The 23,567-nt window shown below is 35.1% G+C and overlaps 1 protein-coding gene across 2 annotated transcripts in view; it reads right to left on the bottom strand.

The window, feature by feature from the left end:
- The window catches only part of PLCL1 (phospholipase C like 1 (inactive)), a 347,991-nt gene that overhangs the window by 60,475 nt on the left and 263,949 nt on the right, over positions 1-23,567 (bottom strand). For both annotated transcript variants that reach the window (XM_025404716.1, XM_025404715.1), the window contains 2 exons: positions 3,085-5,559; positions 235-438 (listed from right to left, as the gene is read on the bottom strand). In XM_025404716.1, coding sequence (XP_025260501.1) covers positions 235-438; positions 3,085-5,559 — 2,679 coding nt within the window. The remainder of the gene's footprint in view (positions 1-234; positions 439-3,084; positions 5,560-23,567) is intronic.

Below are 23,567 nucleotides of genomic sequence, written 5' to 3'. Positions count from 1 at the left end.
TGATCTATTCTATTTCAGATAAATGTCCTAAAAGGAAGAAGCTATGTCTTACTTCTTTTCATCATTCCTGATGGTTAGAATGCAGATATTATTGCTGGAGCTCAGCACCCATTTTGGACCATGAGGATAAGAGGTACATTCTAGGGATTAGCGGAAAAATATAGATTCCATATAAATTTTGTCTCAACCATCATAAGGCAGCACTGAGACACCTTTGGAGTCGCAATTTCTTACCAGATCATAAGCAGCCAGCATCTTTTTCTGCACATCTGGAATTGCACTCAGAGGCTCCAGGTAAGGAAAGCTGTCTTTCATCACAAGTGAGACTGAAGGAGTATTGTCACTGGTGATGAGCCGAGATGACAGAGTTAACAGGCACTGCTTCAGACTGGCAATTGGAGGGAGTCCACATAGTTCCTTAATAGACACGATTGCGTTCTGTGAGGAAGAAAACATGGAATCACACTTCTGACCACCTGACACATCACCCCCAGCACTCCCAGGTTTACAGAAAAGTATATTCATTTTTAAAAGATAATACACACAGCTATTCATGACTATACTTCATCTTGCTCAATTTTTACCAATAACCACAAACATCCCATGAAAGCAAAGCAGATTGGGACACAAGGCTATGCAGTGCTTTTCAAAGCAGAGCACTGGGATAGTCACACAACTAAGTACTGGCTGATCATGAATGCCATGTATGATTTGTATCATGGTGATCAGGAAAACATAATGGTAGGGGTTGTATACTGGAGTGCATTTCGCTAGGGCTTTTTTCCTCAAGGTAGCAGGATGCTACTGCTCACCACCCTCCATCTGACTAATCAATGGCATTCCTTTGTCACTTCATCAGTAAGGCACCTGACAGACACACACACTGAAAGCACATTTCATGTAGAGCTACATTTGTCCATGTTACGGTCTTTTCAAAAAATTTATTTGAAATAGAAATTATGACTATTTTACATTTTACCCACAGCAAACAGTACCTAATTTATTATGTGTCTCATGAATTTCATGACAATGATCACCTTCATTTTTCTACTGATGAGACTCCAAAAAATCCTTAACCCCAAAGACTTTATGTTAAGATAATATGAACTATCAACGCTACCTGGATATGCTTTATCTGTAACTCTTCTTCTATGTATTTTAAATACATAATATAAAATATGCAAAGTACATATTTCAAGAATTATATAAAATATGTAAAGTCTAATCTATAAAGTTAAGTGCAGAAATGGTTTATAAGTAATCTAACATAGGGATTTATAATAGTACTAGAATTATGTCAGAAAAAGGTACATAGAATATGCTGATATTATTTGGATTCTATTTTTTAAATGGTGGCTAAGACAACCCACCACAAGTATTTAACTGTGTCATGGGTTTGTGGTTCTGCATCACATGAATGATAATGGTAATGGATTTTGGTATTAGGCAATCCTGGATTTATTTTCTTTAATTTTTAACTTTTGTAGGTACATAGTAGGTATATATATTTATGAGGTACATGAGATGTCTTGATACAAGCATGCAATATGAAATAAGCACATCATGAAGAATGGGGTATGCATCCCCTCAAGCATTTATCCATTGACTTGCAAACAATCCAATTAGACTCTTTACGTTACTCTAAAATGTGCAGTTATTATTAACTATACTCACCCTGTTGTTCTATTAAATACTGGCAATCCTGGATTTAAAGGCTAACATTGTTATTTGTTAACTTGAAATATTTAGGAAATGCAGTAACCTTTTCAAATTTATTCTCTATCTTGAAAACAGGGATTTTTGGTGAGGATTATTATAAACACATCAGCTAAAGAAATAAAGTGGATTGAATAATATCCACTTTGCATATTGCAGGTACTCAGTTAATATCTGTTATTGTTTGCATCTAATAACACTAGCCTAGTAAGTATATTAAGTAGTTTTTTTTTAAGTTTAACACTGTCTCAGATTATAAGCATTAATGAAGGAAAGAAGACTTAACATTGAATTTCTAAATGTTGAGGCTAGTCAATTTCCATATACTCTAATTTTACTCTAATAATAATCTTGTGATAACTATAATTATTTTTGTTTCTTTATGTGGAGAATATTGATGAGCAGAGACCTGAAATAATTTGCTGAAGATCGCACAGGGATAGATTTGATCAAGAACCCATGTTCTTTCAATTAAACCACATTTCTAAGACAAGGTTAAATACTTTTCAACAAGTTTGAGTGCTGATTTTTTTTTTGTTTAGTTTTACTTGTTCTTGTGGGGAGTAATTTATTATGGTTGTCATTATACATAATTTAAAACTAAAAAATAACCTAATAGGCATTACACTTGTTTTATATCACTTCAAATTCTCTCTCATGTTCACATCTGCAAATATGTTATATATACACTGGTAATTAGTATGTGTGTGTTTGTATAATTTTTTATATATTACACACATATATTGTATATTCTACTTTTTTCCCATTGTTTCAGATGCACATATCCATATATCGATTCAGTTTTGTACTAAGGATATTTAATGGATATACAGCATTTTGCTACATCTTAGTTCAGTCCAAACTGAACACAGCATTCACAGTTAGAAACATAAAATATATCTGTTTTATCAAAGACAATACTGAACTTAGTTCAATGGTACACAGGTTTACACATCTTTCTTTCTTTTTTCATTTTCAGACAGGGACTTGTTCTGTTGTTGCCCAGGCTGGAGTGCACTCGTACAATCACAGCTCACTGCATCACTGACCTCCCAGGCTCAAGTAATTCTCCCACCTCAGCCTCCTGAGTAGCTGGGACTACACATGCTCACCACCACACCTCGCTAACTTTTGTATTTTTTTAGAGATACAGGGTTTCACCATGTTTCCCAAGCTGGGCTCGAACTCCTGGCCTCAAGTGATCCACCTGCCTCAGCCTCCCAAAGTGCTGGGATATAGGCATGAGTCACCGCGCCCAGACTTAAACAATCTTTCTGATAAATTTTTGCAAATCAGTTCATTAATAAAACATTAGAAGGGTAGGAATAAGCAGGAATAGGGAAGGAGAGTGCAGGATGTTTCTCCTACCTGCATATTTTCTCTCATATCTATGGCTTCTCGTAATGGATGAACTGCTATTTTAAAGATGTCATCAATGGTTTTAAGACCGATATTCCTGAGCATGGTATACTCCCGAACTTTCTTCCCCATTCTCACTGAAAGACTGCGCTTCTGTGCCTTTCCTCCTCCACTTCGATTAGTTATTGCTATGTGGACAAAAAGGGTTACGTGCTCCATGATGTCACCCACAAAAGAGCGCAGGGGAACATGCCGATATCCAGGCTGCAAACATTCAAATGGTATCGTATATTGCCCTATAAACTCATCCCCAATGTAGTCATCATCCAGAGCAACAAAACGGATCATGGCCAGCTCAGGTAGGTTTACTTGGAACTCAAAAGTTTCATCAAAAATAGGATTATCACTGTTTTGCTGTACAGTTTTAGTTCTTTGTTCCGAACAATCCGCTGGAATTCCGTGTATCTCTATACACACATAGGGATCTATGACATCCCCTTTGGCACAAGCTCCCTTGGGCTTTGGGAAATTCTGACCACTGATGATCTTGATATGAAGAGCTAGAGGAGACACCCCAGGTACAATGCCCTTTGTATTTGCGCTGAAGTAAGAAACTTCATCTCGCATGATAGACGGCCTTAGAACATAACCACATCCCCCATTTTGAAGAAACCAGCCCGTGTGAAGGTCCATCATTGGACCTGGAGTCTGAAAATTCATTGCTACAATCTGACAGCCACAATTCCAAAAGTCCTGTGGATTCAAGTTACTGGAATCGATCCTCATGGCACTGGGATAGATTCTTGATAAGAACTTCTTATTATAATTAACAAAATCCTCTGGGTACTCATTTGCAATGCGGCTGGCCTCTGTTTCACTAAATGAACAAATTTCCCAATAGTTTTGGCTTTTCATAGATAGTTCAAAATCCCTGTACTGAACAGATTTACAAATAGATACCAAATCAGAGAGCTCCCTACACAGTCTGATTTGTTTCTGCTCACCATTGTAATCTACCGACATCCTTCGAGACATTTCGGCTTCTTCATCTTCATCTGTAACTTCTCCTTCTAACACATCTGGATCAGAAGGCAACTTCTTTCCTTTCACAATGATCATTCTTTTTAATTTTTCTGGTGATGGGAGGTAGGATTCTGAGGGCAAAGGTGCTTCGGTATAGAGTTTATTGCCAAAGACCTTTTTCATCTGTTGAACCATTACCTTCTGCTGTAGCAAGGAGCAATGATTTCCCAAGCAAAGAATGAGTGGGTATTCAGAAGCAACAAAGGCAAATTTATTTATTACCTCTATGACACTTCGAAAGGAAACATGTGTTGTCATGTTATTTCGATTACAAAGGATTGGTTCATTATCGGAACCATCACTTACATCGAGTTCAATGCTTCGACAGCCCATTTTCAAAGCTCTAACATACCCATTGATGTCAGCTGGCCCCCTGAACTGGTCTTCTATTAGATAGGTGTTATGAGAGGCATTGATATAGTAGTGAGATAATGGCTGGGTCATATCTTGGGCAACCTTCTTTTGCTCAGGATCAAAAATGTCACATTCTGATGACAATAAATACTGGGTAAAGCCATCAATTGCAAGAAACCCTTTTTGACGTCCCTCTTCAGAAAGTTCATATCTCCTTATGATGTCTAAGCACATATCCTCGGTGATATGGGTGACTCCTTGCTCAGCTTCTAAAAAGAGCATGAGATCATTGGCATCCAAATATTCTTTGTTTTTAGATATCTGTACAAGTAAGAAATACACTTCTGGCCTGGTGCAAAGTTCACAAAAAGCTTCACAAAATTCCTCTTCGGTCACACGGGTGGTTAGTTTTTCCTTGCTCTTCTGGATTTCTTTAAACTTTAACCTGATCTTGGCTTCCTTCAGAGTAGGGTTGAGTTGTTTTATTAACTCTACCGAGGTGTCTTCCAACATAATCCCATTCCCATCAACATCTGCTGCTTCAAACACTGTTTTCAACCACATGAACCGTGGTGTGTTCTGGTTGCCCTCCATAAAATCAAGAGGCTGCTTACTTCGAGAAACCAGGTACCGTAACCCAGACACCCAGATGTTTGCCACATCTGCTGAATTAGCAACTAGGTCCAGAGACTCATAGTTTTCCCCATGGAGTATGGAAAAGGCACAGTCCTCACAGATCTGGTCAGCAAGGCCATTGTTTCTAAATGTTTCTGTGTTTTTCCCCAGTCTGATCTCTTTTATGGCAGAAATATCAAGCTTGGCTTTCTCAAGGTCTTTCTTTGAAGGTTCCCAGCGAAGAGCTTGGAGGTCTGTGTCCAGAGTGAAAAAACGGTTGTAAATGCGAGAATTTGGCCGGACTTTCTTCAGCTCACAGCCAGCTTGCATGAAGCTGATGCAGTCATTTGCACTGCTAATTTTCTTTTCCGATGGCATGCTGCTGAAAGACACGGTTTTCTTTCTTCCACCACATTTTTGGTTTGAAGGATCCTGTAAAACAATTTGAAAAGAATGAATCAATATCTTTTAGAAAACAGACAAATTCAGTAACACTCTATGAACTCCTCAAACTTCAATTCACATATTGTGATTATTTGAATAGAGGCTAGCCTAAAGTTTACCTTTTCACTTTTTCAGAAAAGAGAAATTGCTAAGAAAACTGAAATTATAGGATTCAGGCAAAAACTTATTTTTCAGATGCCTGTGTGGTCTTTGAAACAAAATCAAGTATTAAGTACAAATCACTCTGATTTGTTCCTTAAAGCAGATTTCTTAAGAACCTCATGCTGGTGCCTCAACTACCTAGCTCAACTCCCAATAGATATGCAACAGAAATAAAGCTGTATATTTTTAAAGGTTTCCTCATTTATACTTTGCAACCTTTTAAAGAGGTTTTCTTAAGGTGGATTTAAATAAATGGTTTTACCTTAACATACTTTGTATCACAAAGTGCTTAACTGAACAGCTTAACTAGAAATCACTTTTTTTCTCAAGCTTTTTCAAGGTGTCTTGAAAGTCAAATTGAGAGCTAACAATAGCCAATCACTCACATTTGAGCAAATTTTCAAACTGAGGTAAACAATTTGATTTTAACATTATAGGAATTCACACCTGCATTTCAGTGTAATGTTATTAGTAGGCACAGCTTAAACCAAATAGAAATATGAATGGCTCTACTATCTTTTTAAGGTTCTTCCAATATAAGTTAAATTTCAAAGCCCTTTGCCGGAAGATTTTACAGGAAACACTTTCACCTTGCAAATGCCATTTCTGGAAGTGTCCTTGGATCTTAGTGTTACAGAATTCCAGTTTCCTCAGCCCATTTCACCCTTCCCTGACCAACAGGGCCAACAGGTCATCAAAATTCATCCGTTCAGAAGAGAGTATCTTAAGCAGGTTTATTATTTTTTGAGACTGTTTCCCTCTTGATTGTATCTAGGCCTTCTCCCCTATCATCCTTCCTAAAATACAGTTCCAGTCCTCTGAATACCGATGAGATGATGGATTTCATTTCAGTCTTGGACTGTCCACTGTGTCTATCATTCCCAATTCATTTACACTGAATATCTGACTGATGCCACTTAAACTGGGTATTTCTTTATACTAGTCTCTGTTCTGACCATAGACTCAATTAATGATGCTCCCAACCACATCCCAATTCACATGACTGCCCCAGGAACAAATTTCCCAAAAGCATCATAATGCATGTTTACCATGCCCAATTTTATAAGCATACCAAAGAGTCAGCAAAATGTAGAGTGCAAAGTACCTTGTCCTTGGAGAAAAAATAACTGTTCTTTTTTTTTTTTTTTTTTTTTTTTGATAGAATCTCGCTCTGTTGCCCAGGCTGGAGTGCAGTGGCATGACCTCAGTGCAATGCAACCTCCGCCTCCCGAGTTCACGTGACTCTCCTGCATCAGCCTCCCAAGTAGCTGGGATTACAGGCACATACCACCATGTTCTTGAGTTGTAATTATTCCACTCCCTAAATATATGACCTTGAGTAAGTCACTTAACCTCTCTCAATCTTAATTTCTGATAGGAATTAGTAATCTTTTTATATAACATAGTGTCATTGTGAGACTGAGTGCATGACTGTTCTTTATAAACTGTAAGGGCTTCAAAGGTTATGCTTTTCAAAGGAAGAGGAGCATTGCCTTATACACCCAGTAACTGTAGGACTGAGTAGGTACTGACCAGGATATTGGGTATTATACAGAAGTTAATTCATTCCTGACTTCTGAACATTTCAGACAAATCTTCAGTGATAAATTGAAAATATTTTTAAAACAACCACATGAGATTACTATTTCAAATACCGAAAACTATAACCAAAGTAGTCTGGACCGTATCCTTCATTGGAAATATTTTAAAACAGGGTAGAATATCTTCTCTGGGATCTCATTTCATCAGTTCTGCCTATATAAACTTGCCTATCCTATGATTCAGAAAAGACAGGACAATTTATTATTCAATTGACTAAAACTCTACCCATGAAAAGGAAACAAAATATGCTTTAGTTATGAGATGTTGGTGGGATGATTCATTGACTCCAATATATATCAGATCTTCAAGTGACAATGATAGAAATTACCCAATTTAGATTACAGAATATTGCCTGTTGGTGCCCTGGCATTTAACAACTTAGCTCCTGCTTTTACAAAGAGTTGCTATTTTTAATTATCCTATAGTGGTCAATTTCCTCATCCTTAAGTTAAAAAACACCTATAAATCTTCAGCTAGTTATACACAGATGCTCTATTAGAACACATTTAAATTTGTCACAACTCACATGCTTAGAAATATCAGATGTTTGTGTGTATTTTTCCACACCATCAAGGCAGGCACCTAATGGCATTGCTGAGACGGGATTAATCTACCAAGTAAAATAAAGAAGAAAACTGTGAATTCTGATGGTAAATGAGATTGTGACTCAGCTTTTAAAGCTAACCCTTTGACTTGCGTTTTAAGCTAATGAGAGTTTTCACATTAAAAATGATTTTTATATAAGCAGTTCATGTTCCAAATAGAATTGTTGTCAGCAGAGTGATAAAATCTATAATAGTTTCTAACAAATATTAAATGGGAAATTAATGCTACTCTAAATGAATGTATATGGTTCCTATACCCCAAGTATGACATTACGCTAGCATTCTCCATAGTCTATCGCTCTGTTACTGACTTGAGCCACTGTTTATTTGTAAGAACAAAACCACTCTTATCAGAATAGCTTTCTCTTACAAGGCTCTCCTCTGCCATATCTCCTTAAATCAAGACATTCCCCCCTAGCATGACAAGCCTTCAAGAAATATATGTTTTATATCTAGCCTGCAAAAGAATCCACCTGCCCATAATGCTAATTTCTTGTTTTGACCCACAATTCCTACATGATTATAAAACTTATATCAAAATCCCACCTAAAACTTGGAACCAGCAAAAAAGATAAGATTCTTAGGTTGTCATTTTACAAAGGACAGAATCCAAAGTCATTACAAGTTTCCAAATGAGCTAAAACTTGGCCAGAGCATGTGTGAATGAATAATTAGTTTGTCTGCTGATTACTACAGCCAAGATTATGTACATTCAAAATATGCTGGAAAAGGTTCAGGACTCTGATATTTCTCCAGGTCTGCCACAGGAAAGAAAAATGTCTGGATTCAGAGAGCAATCATGCTGTTCTTTCAATAGCCATGCTATTGGCTCTGACAGGCTGGGAAAGAAGACGGGAGATGGAAATGGTGCCTCAGCAGACAGGAAGGGTGGAAGACTCCAAATCTTCTAAGCTTCTTCACCACCAGAGTCCTATACCCCTACATCTGTATTCCCTCAAGAAGATCTTGGCAGATTGGTGGTAGGAAAGAAGGAATATTAAGGTAAACAGACTAGAAAAAGTTGAAGGTTAGGTATCAGTTTTCATTCTTGGTAAATACAAAATATAATAATTATGATGATGATGATTGAATGAGAGTCAATTTGATTCACTATACACTTAACACAATTCAACTATATACTTAAAAATGGTCAGACGGTAAATTTTATGTTATGTATGTATTGGGAAGATGGGTACTTTCGGCACTTTCCAAAATAAACCAAGTTTATTATCAGTTCAAGTGTGCTCCAGTCAATGTCTAGCTCATTAGATGACTGAACTGATTCCAATGACCATAACATCTTTCCAGGAGATTTTTATAAACTCCAAGGTCTTTCAGTTTATTTCAAAGCCAACTCTCCTCACACGAGAATGAAGGCAAGAGGCTGAAGTACCAATACCACTTCCACCCGACTCCTGTCCCACAACCAAAGTTTCTCTTTGAGCAGCTTACAACAAAAGCTTTAAATTTATTAAGATAAATAGTGCATTGTCATTCCTCTGTCCCCTACATTAAAGCTTAACCTCACACTGCAGTTGAGTCCAATAATTAGTCAGACATTGAATTCAATCCTTTCTACTTTCTAACATTCTATACATAAGTCTCCACGTTATCATTTCTCAAGAAAGGAATCACATTTAAATAAGTTAAACTAAAAAAATAAACAAAATTGGGTTTATATGGTCTCTGAACATCTCTAAATAATACTTCACATTTTGGATCTACTGTCTTTTGAAATCAATCAATATCTTATAAAGGATTCAATCATCAGAATCAAGAAGAGTCTCATGAATTAGTAAAGCAATAGACAAATATTTTACTCTTTTGTTAAAACAACACAAGACTGATTTATCTATAAGCACTGTTTCTAATATATGTATATAATAAAGATAATTTCTATCTAATCTTATGCTATAAGGTCTGATTTCTAAACTTAGAAGTCATTTCAAAATACAGGGGGAAATGGCCAAATGTCTTTTCAATTTTTTAATTATTTTCTACAACATTGTTGCTTATCTACTACTGTTAGGAATAGGATACCAATCATGATTAAATGGGACTCTTCACAACAGTAAAAGATTTTCAGCTTCCTAAATATTTAATATTTTAATACATTTATTTAAATATTTAATTATTTTATTAAGCTAAAATTGGAAACAAAGTTCAGATAAATCAAATAAATTTCCATTGACATTTGCTTTCCCTAAGCCCAGTAAGATTGGAAATAACGCAAGCTCCTTAACCAAAATAAAAAAACGCAAAATCATTTTTCTTCAAAACACGTTGATAAGCCCCCCAAAATTCTACTTATTCAATGGAAGTTTTGGGTCTCAATCATGAAAATATTGAATTATTTAAATATAATTTCAGGAAAAAGTATACTGAAATTGCACAAAAAATGTGAATGTACCTAATGCTTATACACTTAAAAATGGTTATGTACTTAAGTGTACTTACACACTTAAAAATGATTAAATTGTAACTTTTATGTTATGTATATTTTAACACACAGGGGGAAAAATGCACACTGAAGCACTGTACGAAAATTTAAAAGTGAGTAAAGGAAATACCAAGCCCAAGCTTCCCTGCCTTTGACCTCATTAGCATGTTTAAACATCTAATTATATCATCACATATACTTTTTGGTATTTTGGCAAGTTGTTTTAAGCAAACAGTTCTAAAATGATTCTTTGTTAGAACAAATTTACACAACTCTAAAGACTAGAAATCAAAACACCAATTGTCAAACTGTGATGAGAAGGAATCTTTGTTTCATAACACTGAACTCTAGCTACGTAGTGTAAGGAAGGGAAACATTTATATTTGAAAAGTTATCTTAAGAAATGATTAATAAAAATTTAATAGATTATACCAAAAGATAAGCATATAGCACATAGGTTTGATTTTCACCATAGGGACCCTATCTGTTCTTATATACAACCTATACATTATAAAAATATGCTATTCATTCTGGTTTTGTAAAGTTCCAAGGAAAACTGAGAAACAAAAATTTGGTTGATACCCGACATTCTCAAAGGATGGTAGACAATACACAATCTAGAATCCAGATAAGCTCCAACCTTGGATATTGAGAGGCCTCTGGTCTTATTCTTCATTTATTCATTTGACAAACAAGAATAGGTACCTACTCTGTGATGGAGCCTAGCACATTACAGAGTTCGGAGGAAACTGATAAGGTTTCATTTTTATCTTAGATATATCATTCTGCATATGTGCTAAAGGGATTTGATATGGACAAAACTGAAGATGGTACATTAGATGACTATTTCATTCAGCATTACAATAAAGAGATAATGATGGCCTGAGCTAGATTCCTAATAAAAAGGATGAAGGTATTAGGTAGATTAGGAAGGTATCCCAATAAAAAGGATTCCTAATGAAAAGGATGAAAGGATTAGGTAGGTTCCTAATAAAAAGGATGAAGAGGAGTGGGAAATATCAAGAAACATGAGGTAAAACAAGAACTTCTTCACTGAATAAAGGATGACTTCTAGGTTTTTGGTTTGAGTGAGAAGTGAATGGAAATATTACTAAATGAGCTATGAAATATCAGGGGAAGTGAAGTTGAAGTGGAAACTAAGTTTACTTTGAGCCATGGTGGATTTTATATGACTATGGGCCATCTAGGTGAAGTTGTCCAATGGAAAGTTGGATATATGAGTCAAACCTCCAGGGAGAAGTCTGGGCTGCAGTTTCAGTGTTGGAAGTTACACCTATAAAGGGATAAACAGAATCTTGAGCAGAGTAGAGTCACCTATTAAATAAAAGCAGTTGGAGATGGGCTAAACCCAGAGGAACACCAGTATTTAGAGGCTGGGCAGATAAAAGAAAAAAAGAGCTGAAGGGTAAGAAAACCAGGAGTATGAGCTTCCACAGATGCCAAGACTAAAAGGAAAGCGTACTGGAAATTAAGATCTGAAGATAGCTTACTGAATTCAGCAGTTAAGCAGTTACTGCTAACTTGGGCAAGAGAATGTCTTATGTTCCTTTTAAGATGCCTAGGATAGAGAACAAAATGAGACCCAAACTGCAGCCATGATATGAGCTGAGAGTAAAGGGTTCCAGGGAAGGAACAAAAGTTCTGCAGTGGGAAAGACAGCCAGGATGGCTACCATACACTAAGTGAGATAGAGTGGCCCCAAATGAGACTGAACAACAGGCAGAGGCAGAGAGTAATCAATCCAGGAGAGGGCTATCCTCAAAAATGTTGGCTTCACTAACCTGGATTGTGATCACAGAATGGAATTCAGCTCTGATGCACACACTTTGCCTGTCCAATGGGCCTATGCCCAAAATCACATCCATGTTTGGCAGTTAAGTGGTCTGGAGAAAACCCATACCCATACACAAGGCCTAACTCTTCACACAAAATTCAAGGTGGTGGGGGAGATGGGATCATCACTATATCTGTTGCCTTCAAGTTTCAGAAAAGGAAAGACTGCAACTGTAGAATTATACCATTAATTTCATGTTAAAATTTCCCAAGTATTATTCCCACGGTCAACTCCAGTTACTTAATGCAGAGACACAAACAGGTGATGCACTTATTTATAGTTAACACCATGTGACTTACCCAGGGTCACTGTGTGATACAGTGGGAGCGGAGGTCCTAATAGCCACTATTGAGAAGTAGCTGAAGCATAACCCAAGTAAACCACTGACCTTCCCTAGTGGGTGCCTTATTGGTGAGGATCTGAACAGTTATTTTATGATCAATAAAGAAAGCATTTATTGTCTACATCATCTTCTAAGTCAACAGAATTAATTAAAGGCAATGCTAAGTGTATGCACGCACATTTCTCTAGCCAAATTAAGTTCTATGTCTTAATTTACCATTAAATTTTATTTATAAAAGGTGATTCATTTAACAAAATGCACTAAAGCCATCTCCTTTAGGAAACCCACTCTGATACATATGCTGTGGTGGGGATGGGATACTAATTAAAATATAGGCAGCCAGTGACCCTCTAAATTTTACACATCTTCTCTGAAATGACTCTCTTCACTTGGAAGCAAAAATAATTGATGTTCTACAGGCAAAGCTAGCAATAGAGTGCAGAGAAAAAAACAAAAAAAAACAAAAAAAAAAACCAGTCAATTTCAGAGTGGGTAGTTTTGTTAAACAGAAGAAGCTTCCCCTGTGCTGTACCTCACTGCAATCAATTGCTCATTAGAACTCATTAAGAAGGGACACTCTAAATAAAAGTGATTATCTCAAGCTCTTCTTCTGCGTAGTTTCCATCCAGTTAGCGTTATTCTGCAAGAATGTTTCTTGTTATACACATCCCATGGATTATTTCAAACACAACTTTCATTTACACAAAGATTCACTGAACCCCTACTCTGGGCTATGCATTGTACAAGTGATTTGTTCTTTAAAAAATCATTAATCCCAACACTAATGTTGTCTGGAATAAATATTAATGTATTAATTTTGTAGCTAATTAAATCAGTAAATAAGAACAAAGATCATCAAATTTAATAATTAGGGTAAAATGTATAAAGAATGCTTCTAAATAAACAATAAAAACAGCTTTAAATAACATTAAAGATGTTCATGAGCCAAGCCCACAAAGGAGCATAAAAGGCTGATGAGGTATATTAAACAGAAGTACTACACTCCTTTGTAGTGTCAGCTGCTTCCATGGAAAGGCCTCGTTTCTTATTTTAATCTTGCCAATTTCCTCTTGTATCCTTCACAGTCCACTGCTTCGTATACAGTTATGAGGTATGCGAACTTCCATTTTTCTAGTCAACAACATGGTCCTTTTCACTAATCCTACTGCTGCATGCAATGAGTAGTTTTGTTAGTACTGTGCTTTAGCTGCGTCAACTTGAACAAAATGAGGGTGACAGCAAATAAAGGTCATCTGACGATTTATTCAGCGGCCTCTGAGGAACAACTTGCATCTATCAGTCCCTCTAAGACAGATGTCTGCCTCACACTCAAAAACAATACATTTAAAATTAATAGGTAGTCTGTGCAACTCTTAGCAGAGGTGCCAAGAACCAAGTGGGCTTGGAGACTGAGATACGATTCTGCCCTTCCTCAGGAGACCCCTGCACAGCAGGGCCCAGGAATCCTGGCAGAGCTTATTCCAGCACTTACTGTTGTTTCTGGTGTGACAATTAATTGGATGTTCTCTTTATGGAAAACAGGATGTCATGTCCCTTTAAAAGGAAAATCAATGATGAAGGCTAGCTAAATGTATACTTTTAATACCTACATTGCTAATACATCTCTTTCAATGTATTGTTATAAAGATTAAATGTAATGCTCCAATTATTTCACAGGTATAAACATATAACTTGATGCTTAATTAGGGCATTCATCAGAAACTTATATGTAATTAGGTAGGCTTTCAAATTGACGCATACTTTTGTATTTTATTCTAATTAATGTTGCACATTTACTTAAAATACTTTATCTGAAAAATTAAAATATCAACAGAAATAAAACATTATTAAATAGAGTTCATGTCACAAACATTCCTGACAGAATTTCCCACCTCTCTTTGTGTCCTATGTAGTGAGTTCACAGAAACGTTTTTCCTTCATTGCAACTTTTCAGTTTTTAATGGTAATATCTGCCCTCAACTATGACACACCAATATATTATTTATATTGATTTTAGTCACTTTGGAGTCCAAATATATTTTTTAGTCATCTAACTTTGAATTAAGCATATTTAAAACTGAAAAGGAAATACCCAATGTGCCTCAATATTATGTGAGTTTTGCCATTTATTATCATAGAGTGTTATTGGAGCTGAGTTTTAGAACAGATATGATTTATAAAAATAAAATCATTCACAGTTATACCAGCTTAAGTGGAAATAAGAGACATAATCAGCCTTTCTTCAGAGCATAAAGTTTTCATCAGTGAAATAGTTTGAAAAATAGTCAGTTTCCAGGAATTTATGGTTTTCTGTGCAACATTTGCTAAGGACAAAACTCCAGGTTATATGCATCACTTACAAATTCAACTCAATGACATAAAATATATAACTACTAGTGGTAGTTCTTAGAAATGAAATCAGTTCTATTGTACTGTACAGTAATATACACATGTAGGTTTTTCATTACAAAAAATATTCTGTAGAAGATATAAAAACAGTGAATTTGCTTTTTAAAAATATTTTATAAATGTGTGTCACTTGGGACAAGGAGACTAAATTTCAATTTTTAAAAAACCCAATTCTATTCAAACTTAAGAAATAATACATTAATAGTCTAAACTGATCTTTCTATCTTTCTCTAGATTTGGAGAAGTCTAGTCTACCATTTAATAAATTGGTGTATATATTAACAAATGGACTCCTTCTTGCATTTGTATTAAGTCTGTATTGTAAAACTGACATTTAAATTATTTTAAACTGCCTAATTGAGTATTTCTTTTGAAATAAACCCCTTAAAGCAATCTCTGAGTTTTCCATAAGACAGATCCCTGAACCCCATATAAAATAGAATGTCAATTATCTTGATTGACCCAATGCTATGTGCAAACACATCCTTAATATGTTTTCTCTTAGGACAATAATAGAATATGTCCTTTGGGACTAGTTATCATAGAGATATAGAACCTTTGGCCCAAATAGCCACCTTGGCTTGAATGTCAAGATGAATCTGATTAAAGGTTTTAAATTTTACCCATAACTTCCAGAATGGGTTAGAACTATCTAACACTTTAATCCTTATTGCATTACCTCTGATTAACTGAACATCAGCATCTGCTCATGTTCAAGGAACAGATGGCAGATTTCAGAGAATGAATATTCTCAGCTCAGGGACTCCTTTAGGGTGAACTCTCCCTCACCCCCATTCATACCCAGTGAAGGCTCCATGGTCAAAATGGAAACAAATTCATTCTCTTAACTTAGAAAAATGTAAAAGAAAACTATGAAAGCATAGTTCTTATTTGAGATAATAAAACTCAAAGTCCATAAATTTCATACTGATAGAAATTCCTGAATTAATTAAATTCCTTCTCTCCAAACCAAAGTATTGGATTAGAGATTAATAAATTTTACTCACCATCACCACCTACTTGCATGACTTTTTGCAAAGCAAATTTCTATGTCTATAATTTTTATTTGTCAAAAAAATATAATTCCTAGCCTGATTCATAGGGCTGTGTCAAGGAATAAAGGAAATAAAGCATGCTAAAGTACTTTGTAAAACACGGACCACAGTCTGACAAAATTCCACAAAAGTGAATTATAGATCTTTTTATGAAAATAAGTAAAATATGGCAATGTATTAAATAAATATATTCTTCAAGAAGTCAGATTTATTCCAGGAATGTAGGAATGAGTCAACATGAGACAGTCGATCAATGAAATTCAATAAGTAAACAGATTAAAAGAGAAAAACAATTGATCGTAACTAAAACTACCCCAAAGACATCTGACAAAATGCAGTACCAATTCACACCAAAACTCTCAGTAAACTGAGAAGAGGAGAAAACTTCCTTAACATAATCAAAACCATTTCAGAATCCTAGAGGAAACATTTTACCAACTGGTGAAGATTTAGAAGCATTCTCATGAAAATCAAAACGCAAAACAAGATTAAAAAGCACACTATTTATTTAATTTATATTTTAATATAATTTTGGATAGTTAAGTCAAAGCAATAAGGTAAAGATAAGAAATTAAGTGTAAAATATTGTAAAGAAAGTGATAGATCACTATTACTTGCAGAAAATATAACTATTTACCTAGAAAATCTCAAAAGATCAAACAAAAAACTTATTAGAACCAATAAAAGTGATAGTGGCAAAATATAATGTAAATATAGAAAAATTAATAGCTGCCTTATATGCCAACCTGTTTCTAAACATAATGTCAGGGGTGAGTGGGCGTGAGAGGAATACCATTCAAATTAGTAATTAAGACTATATAAATAAGTCAAGAATAAAGTTAACAAGGTGTGTGCAAAACTTAGATACAGAATTTTATTTTACTTAAAGTTAAAAAGGAAAAATTAAATAAATAAAAACATTAAAAATTACCAAAAATATACTACTGGCAAAATTCAAATTCTTCACAAGTTAGCAGAAAAACACAATAAAATTGTAATGAAAAGCCCAATGGGATAGTTTCAATGGATGCAGTCGTAAGAGGTATTTTAAATAACAAAGGAAACAATATGTTATTCAATTATTAGTGTTAACAAATTCAGTATTCATTTGAAGAAAAAAACTAGATTTCTGCTTCATGTCAGACAAAAAATAATTTTAAATAAAGATTAAATAAAACACAGAAATACTAGGAAAAACTGTAAGAGTATTTTTGTATAGTTTTGGGTGAGGAAGACCTTTTCTTAACAAATATATTAAGACCAGAAAGCATAGAGGAAAAAATTGATAGATCTGACCATAGAGAAACTTAAAACTGTATTAATATTTTTTTTTAAATTCAAACTGGAATATATTTGCTCCATGTTTCTTAATTTATAAAAATTGTTGTGGCCGGGCGCGGTGGCTCAAGCCTGTAATCCCAGCACTTTGGGAGGCCGAGACGGGTGGATCACGAGGTCAGGAGATCGAGACCATCCTACCTAACACGGTGAAACCCCGTCTCTACTAAAAAAATACAAAAAACTAGCCGGGCGATGTGGCGGACGCCTGTAGTCCCAGCTACTCGGGAGGCTGAGGCAGGAGAATGGCGTGAACCCGGGAGGCGGAGCTTGCAGTGAGCTGAGATCCGGCCACTGCACTCCAGCCTGGGCAACAGAGCGAGACACCATCACAAAAAAAAAAAAAAAAAAAAAAAAAAAATTGTTCACAAATGAATTTTGAAAAGACAAATTCACAAAATTATACAACTGCCTAGAGAATATATAAAAAGATGCTCAAACAAATAATTATACATTATGTGTGTGTGTATATATATATATATATACACACACAAAGGTATACACAAATAAAATGACTATTTTTGCCTATCAGATTACTAAAGTTTAAAAAATGTGAGATTGTAGGGAAATGGAAATTTTTATACAAGAGTACATTGAATATAAACTTGCACAACTTTTCTGGAAGGTAATGTAATAATATGTTTTAAAACATTAAAGATGCATCTACTTTGATCCAGCAATTTAATTTTTAGGAATTTAAAGAAATCTGAAGGAAATACTCGAGTAAATGAGCAAAGATATAAGTAAGAGGTGGTTCACTGCCATGCTGCTGATATTTTAAAAAGTAAGTACAAACTTATAAACTAAACATTCATTCCCAGTAAGGACTGGCAAAATAAATTATGGTACATTTCATGTAACAGGATTCTATACAGCCCATTTAATGGGTGATGTAGACCTATAAATCTTAAAATGCATTGTGTGTGTGTGTGTGTGTGTGTATACTTAAAAAGCAGATAACAGAACAGTACTTATAGTATAATATGAGAGCTTGAGAGCTTACCATTTACCTATGACAAGTCTGGAAGAATATATTTCCATTGGTGACAGTGGTTATCTCTAGAAAAAGGGAGCAAAATTATGGAATTTTCTTTCTCTGTATTGCTCAAATTATTTAAAATTAACATATATTAGCATATATTATGAGAAAACATATTAGAGACAATTAGAAAGCATTAGTCCTATAATTACCTCATGAATTATCAGAAAGATAGATAACACCTTGTAGAGATTAATGACATCCATCTTTTTAAGCTTTTCTGAGTCATAACTAAAATGGTTAAAATTTCAAAGAGCCCAGGAATTCAAGGGCTCTTTTGAAATTATTTTTATTAAAATAATTACACTGGTGTTATTTTAGTTAAATACAATTTTTGAAATATTTATTATTCTTGGGAATGGTCAATGCACTTCTAATACAATATATAAAAATAGCCCTTAAATATCATGTCAGATCTTTGATTTGGAAATTATTTTAGTATCTTACATTTTAGAACTACTAATATTAGTTAGCTATGGTGAAAAGAATGTCCAAAGCACAATTCAGTTTTTTAATGTATCTGGAAAATTAGTCTCATAAATATTTAAACAATCAATTTGAATGAAAATGTATATCTTCTCTTAAATCAAATTTTTTCTACCTCTAAGTTTTGAGAGTAGATGTAAGCATATGAATGTTCCCAGAGGAGGAAAAGAAGGTTAAACTTGAGAATTCCTTACTAGATGTTTAAGTCAATTTGATTTCAATTAAATGCACTCCATTGATAATAAGATTCAAATCTGCTATATTGAATTAGGATTTAAGTATATCCCAAAGTACTGGGCTCAGTAAGAATTCCATATAGGTTACAAGGTCTTTTACCTTTCAGAGCACACATACTATTAATAATTATAAAATTTTCAACCACAGTCATCAAATATAGAATGTAGCCTTAAAAGTTCTCCATCAGGTGAACTTGGCCTATCCCTCTATTTTCATGTCTAGATATGTAACTACAAATTTGCCTTTGCATTCTGCCCCCTAGTACACTCCCAAATCTTCAGAAAGTATACATTAGTTCACCAAAAAGTCTTTCATTGTCTTTTAATCCGCATTCCTTTATTTCTTCTTTAATAGAGGGTCCTTATCTGAACTCAACTAATCTTACCCCTCAAAATAATTTCTGCCCATCTCTGCCACTTAAAACACTCTTCTACTAATTGTACTTAACTCTACATTTAACATGTGAAATCTCAGGACATTCAACTACTGAATGCAATATTTCACTCAAAATGTTACTTAAAATAGCAGATACTTTCCAAACCATTTTTACACTGTCAGGAAAAATATAGTTGTCAATATATTTTTTCAAAAAACTAAATCTGTTCAATTACCACCAGGCTTATTGCCTCCTGAGAATATCCGCAGAATGAGAATATAATTACAAGTAATAAGAAATGGTAACTAAAATTTAAAAAATGCTCTCATAGCCCATGTAAATCTGAGCCAAATTCAGGTGAAATATTAACACTCAATTCTGGTGCATATTTTTTATTATGAGTCAGGGTCTTGCTCTGTCACTCATGCTGGGGTGCAATGGTGGGATCATGGCTCACTGCAGCCTTGAAATCCTGGGCTCAAGCAATCCTCTTGCCTCAGCCTCCCAAGTGGCTGAAAGTAGAGGCATGCACCACCACTCCAGGCTGCTGCTTTATCTCTGTAGAGACAGGGTCTTGCCATGTTGTCCAAGCTGTTTTCAAACTCCTGGGCTCAAGTGATCCTCCCGCCTCAGCCTCCCGAAGTGCTGGGATTACAGACATGAGCCACCGTGCCCAGCTCTGGTGCATACATCCTTGTGTGTTGGTTCATTTAAAAAAAAAAAAAAAAAAACTGCCAGGTCGCTTGCTTTCTTGGTACTGAGAGAAGTTTACAAACTCTTATGAAATTTCACATAGTTATGTTTGGTTATCTAGGCAATTTTTAAATGGAATAAACATCACACTTGTTTGCAGGACTATAAGCTAGCACATAATGATCTCTAGGCTATCAATTTGTCTGAACATAAAGATATTTAACACACATTTGGATTTGTGTAGGGTGTGGTTGTTACATAAGTTCATTCGTTTTACTAAGGGACCTTGAATTCCCATTCGTTGATGAAACTGACCGGCACAACCCATGAGAGGATAAATTTCTAGTACATCTACTAACATTCTCTGGAAAGAATAAGATATTTCACCCCAGGGAGTGTGAATCCCATGATGTAGAAATAAAAGAAAAATATTCACATTACACATTCTTCTTTAGTATTTAATCATAAAAGGATCATGGGCAGCAAAGATTCCAAGCCATGCTAGGCCAATTGAATTAAATTTGTTTCAAAATAATGTTTCATCTTTTAGATCTCATTTAAATTATCAGTAAAAAGAACATTAAAGTCATTTATTTCTGTAGAACTGGTATAGTGACAGGGAAATAAAGTACTTAATGAAACCATTTATAATCTATAATCATGTTATTAAAACAGCATTTCCACTAAACACTTTACAATGAAAAAGTATAGTAATTTACAAATAGCTTAGGGACTGAGCTCTAATTAATCTCTTAGAAAAAAAGACTTGACACCTCAACATATTTAAACTTTATTAGCTTTGCTATCAGGAAACCTTGTAAAAAATGAGAAAGGCAATCCATAATGAATTCACTACACTTAATTTCATATTATCATCCCTAGTGGTTTCTTAATAATAACTTGCATGAATTGAGAGAAAGTGACAGCTAGTCTTATCTATGAGAGTGACTGTGTTCATTATTATTTTAAGAACCCCCAAGTAAAACCACGTTATGGTCAAAAATGAAAATCAAAATAAGGAGGGTAAGAGCATCTCACCTTTCTAAGAAGTTTTAATCTTTTCAAAGGGTTTTCACATTTGTTTTCTGTTGAGATCTCTCAAGATTTGAGATAAGAAAATGCAAGACACAGGAGACTGAACAACATGCCAAAAACATAAATCAGTGGCAGAGTCGAATGCCAACCCAGGTATTTCTACTCCTGAAGAAATTTTTTCCTCTAAATTTATACCACCTCTGCATTTTACTACTATACTTTTCTAGTTCCCAGTGTATTTTCTCACTCTTCACTATGGGAAGGAATACAAGTTTTACCATTATTGATATTTTCCCTCACTGAATGTTGAATAAAAAGAACTGTTACACTAATTATCTCTTTCCAACAGTGCTATATTACTTGGCAAAAATGCCACTCAAAAAGAGGGCCACAAAGGCCCGGTGTGGTGGCTCACGCCTGTAATTCCAACATTTTGGGAGGCCGAGGCGGGTGGATCACCTGAGGTTAGGAGTTCAAGACCAGCCTGGCCAACATGGTGAAACCCTGTCTCTACTAAAAATACAAAAATTAGCTGAGTGTGGTGGCGTGCGCCTATAATCCCAGCTACTCGGGAGGCTGAAGCAGGAGAATCACTTGAACACGGGAGGCAGAGGTTGCAGTGAGCCGAGATTGAGTCACTGCACTCCAGCCTGGGTGACAAGAGCAAAACTCCGTCTCTAAAAAAAAAAGAAAAAAAAAAGAGGGCCACAAAAAAGAGGACATGGTATGGAAAATTCTTCATATTTTGGAATATTTGAAGTCCTTCAACACATATTTATGGAGTCCCAATTTAGTGCCAGACACTGAGCTGGATGTATAGTGCATATACTGTAATGGCACCTGTAGAAGAAAGATATATTAAAGGATAATCACACAAACATGTAATTTAAAACCGTAAGAACTGCTCTGAAAGAAAATACGGGGTATTTTAGGTAGAGGTGAACTAATTTAGACTGGAGCGGTGTACTACGCATCCCCTGAGGAATTAACACAAGCTAGGCAAATTGCCAAGCAAATAGTGTGGGAAAAATATTCCATGCAGAAGAAACAGCACGGGAAGATCCTGAGGAGACTCCACTAACACAGGCCCCTATAGCAAATGCATAGGAGAGGAGGAAGGAAATGAAATGAAGCTGTGGCAGGGGGCTGTGAAAGCCATTTTTTATAAATCTGGAGTTTATTCTATGGAGGTTTTTAAGGCAAAGAAGTAAAAGTTCTTACATTTTCAAAAGAAAAAACATATCTAGCTGCTAGAGAATGGATTTGGAGATACAGTTTAATGGAGTAACCACTTGGTGATTGCAAGAGAGTTCCAAGTGTACTGAACTAGGGTGAGAACAAGAGAGAAGTGGATTTATTTGAGGAGCTACTGATGAACTGGAGTGGGAGCATTGGGGAGAGGCAAAAGGATCCCCAGATCTCTCTGGTTTGGGTAACTGAGAGGCTGGAGGAGCCGCTTGCAAAAACAGAGAAGTCTATAGAAGGAACATATTTGTAAGTGGCTCTAGAGTATTGAGAATACAATTGTAAATAAGGAACTAGATCCCAAGATAAACCTCTGAGTTTAAGATAAAAATATGGGATTTAGAAACTGTCAGGTTATTAGTGGTTTTTGAAATCATGGGGCTGAATGAAATAACTTAAGGAAAGAAGGCAGAATAAAAAGAGAAGAGTACCTAGCAGTGACCTTTGAGAATGTAGAACATTTTGAGTTTGGTTAGGAGAAAAGATAACAAAGGAGAGGGAAAATGGTGGTATCAGTAATCTCAGGATTTCCACTAAATAAATCATATTCCTTGAAATTTTCAGTAATAATAATGCCTAGCCCTCTGATATTTGGTATAATTAGGAATTTGATATGATTATTAATATTATATGATAAAAGTGAACAAGCTATTTAAAAATAAAGTTGTTTATAACACTCTTTTCTCTTGTCTCAAGCTTAAAGGGACACTCAACTTAAATGTAAAAATGGCATAATATAAAAATCCCTCAGAGTCTTATCAACATCTAAACTGGCAAAAGGCAAATTAAAAACATGTTTTACATCCAACTTTGTATCCAAGGCGAGGCAGAGACTGATATTTTCCTATAGTTTAATCAACGGAAAACAGGCCCTTTAAGTTCTATTAAATTATTTAACAGCCACAAACAGATGCAATAATTCATTGTTAGCAAAACAAATCATTTTCTCTTCTTTCTCAATGCCAATAAAGCAAACATTCACAGGTGCTTAATCAACATCCTTGCATAAGGCCGAACAATACATTTTATGAATGACAAAGGAAACATACATTAATAGGGTGACAGAATAATGTGTC

This window comes from Theropithecus gelada, chromosome 12 (genome assembly GCF_003255815.1).
Source record: "Theropithecus gelada isolate Dixy chromosome 12, Tgel_1.0, whole genome shotgun sequence".
Lineage (NCBI taxonomy): Eukaryota > Metazoa > Chordata > Mammalia > Primates > Cercopithecidae > Theropithecus > Theropithecus gelada.
Note: the sequence above shows the minus strand (reverse complement) of the source record. Positions and strands in the feature narration are given on the sequence as shown.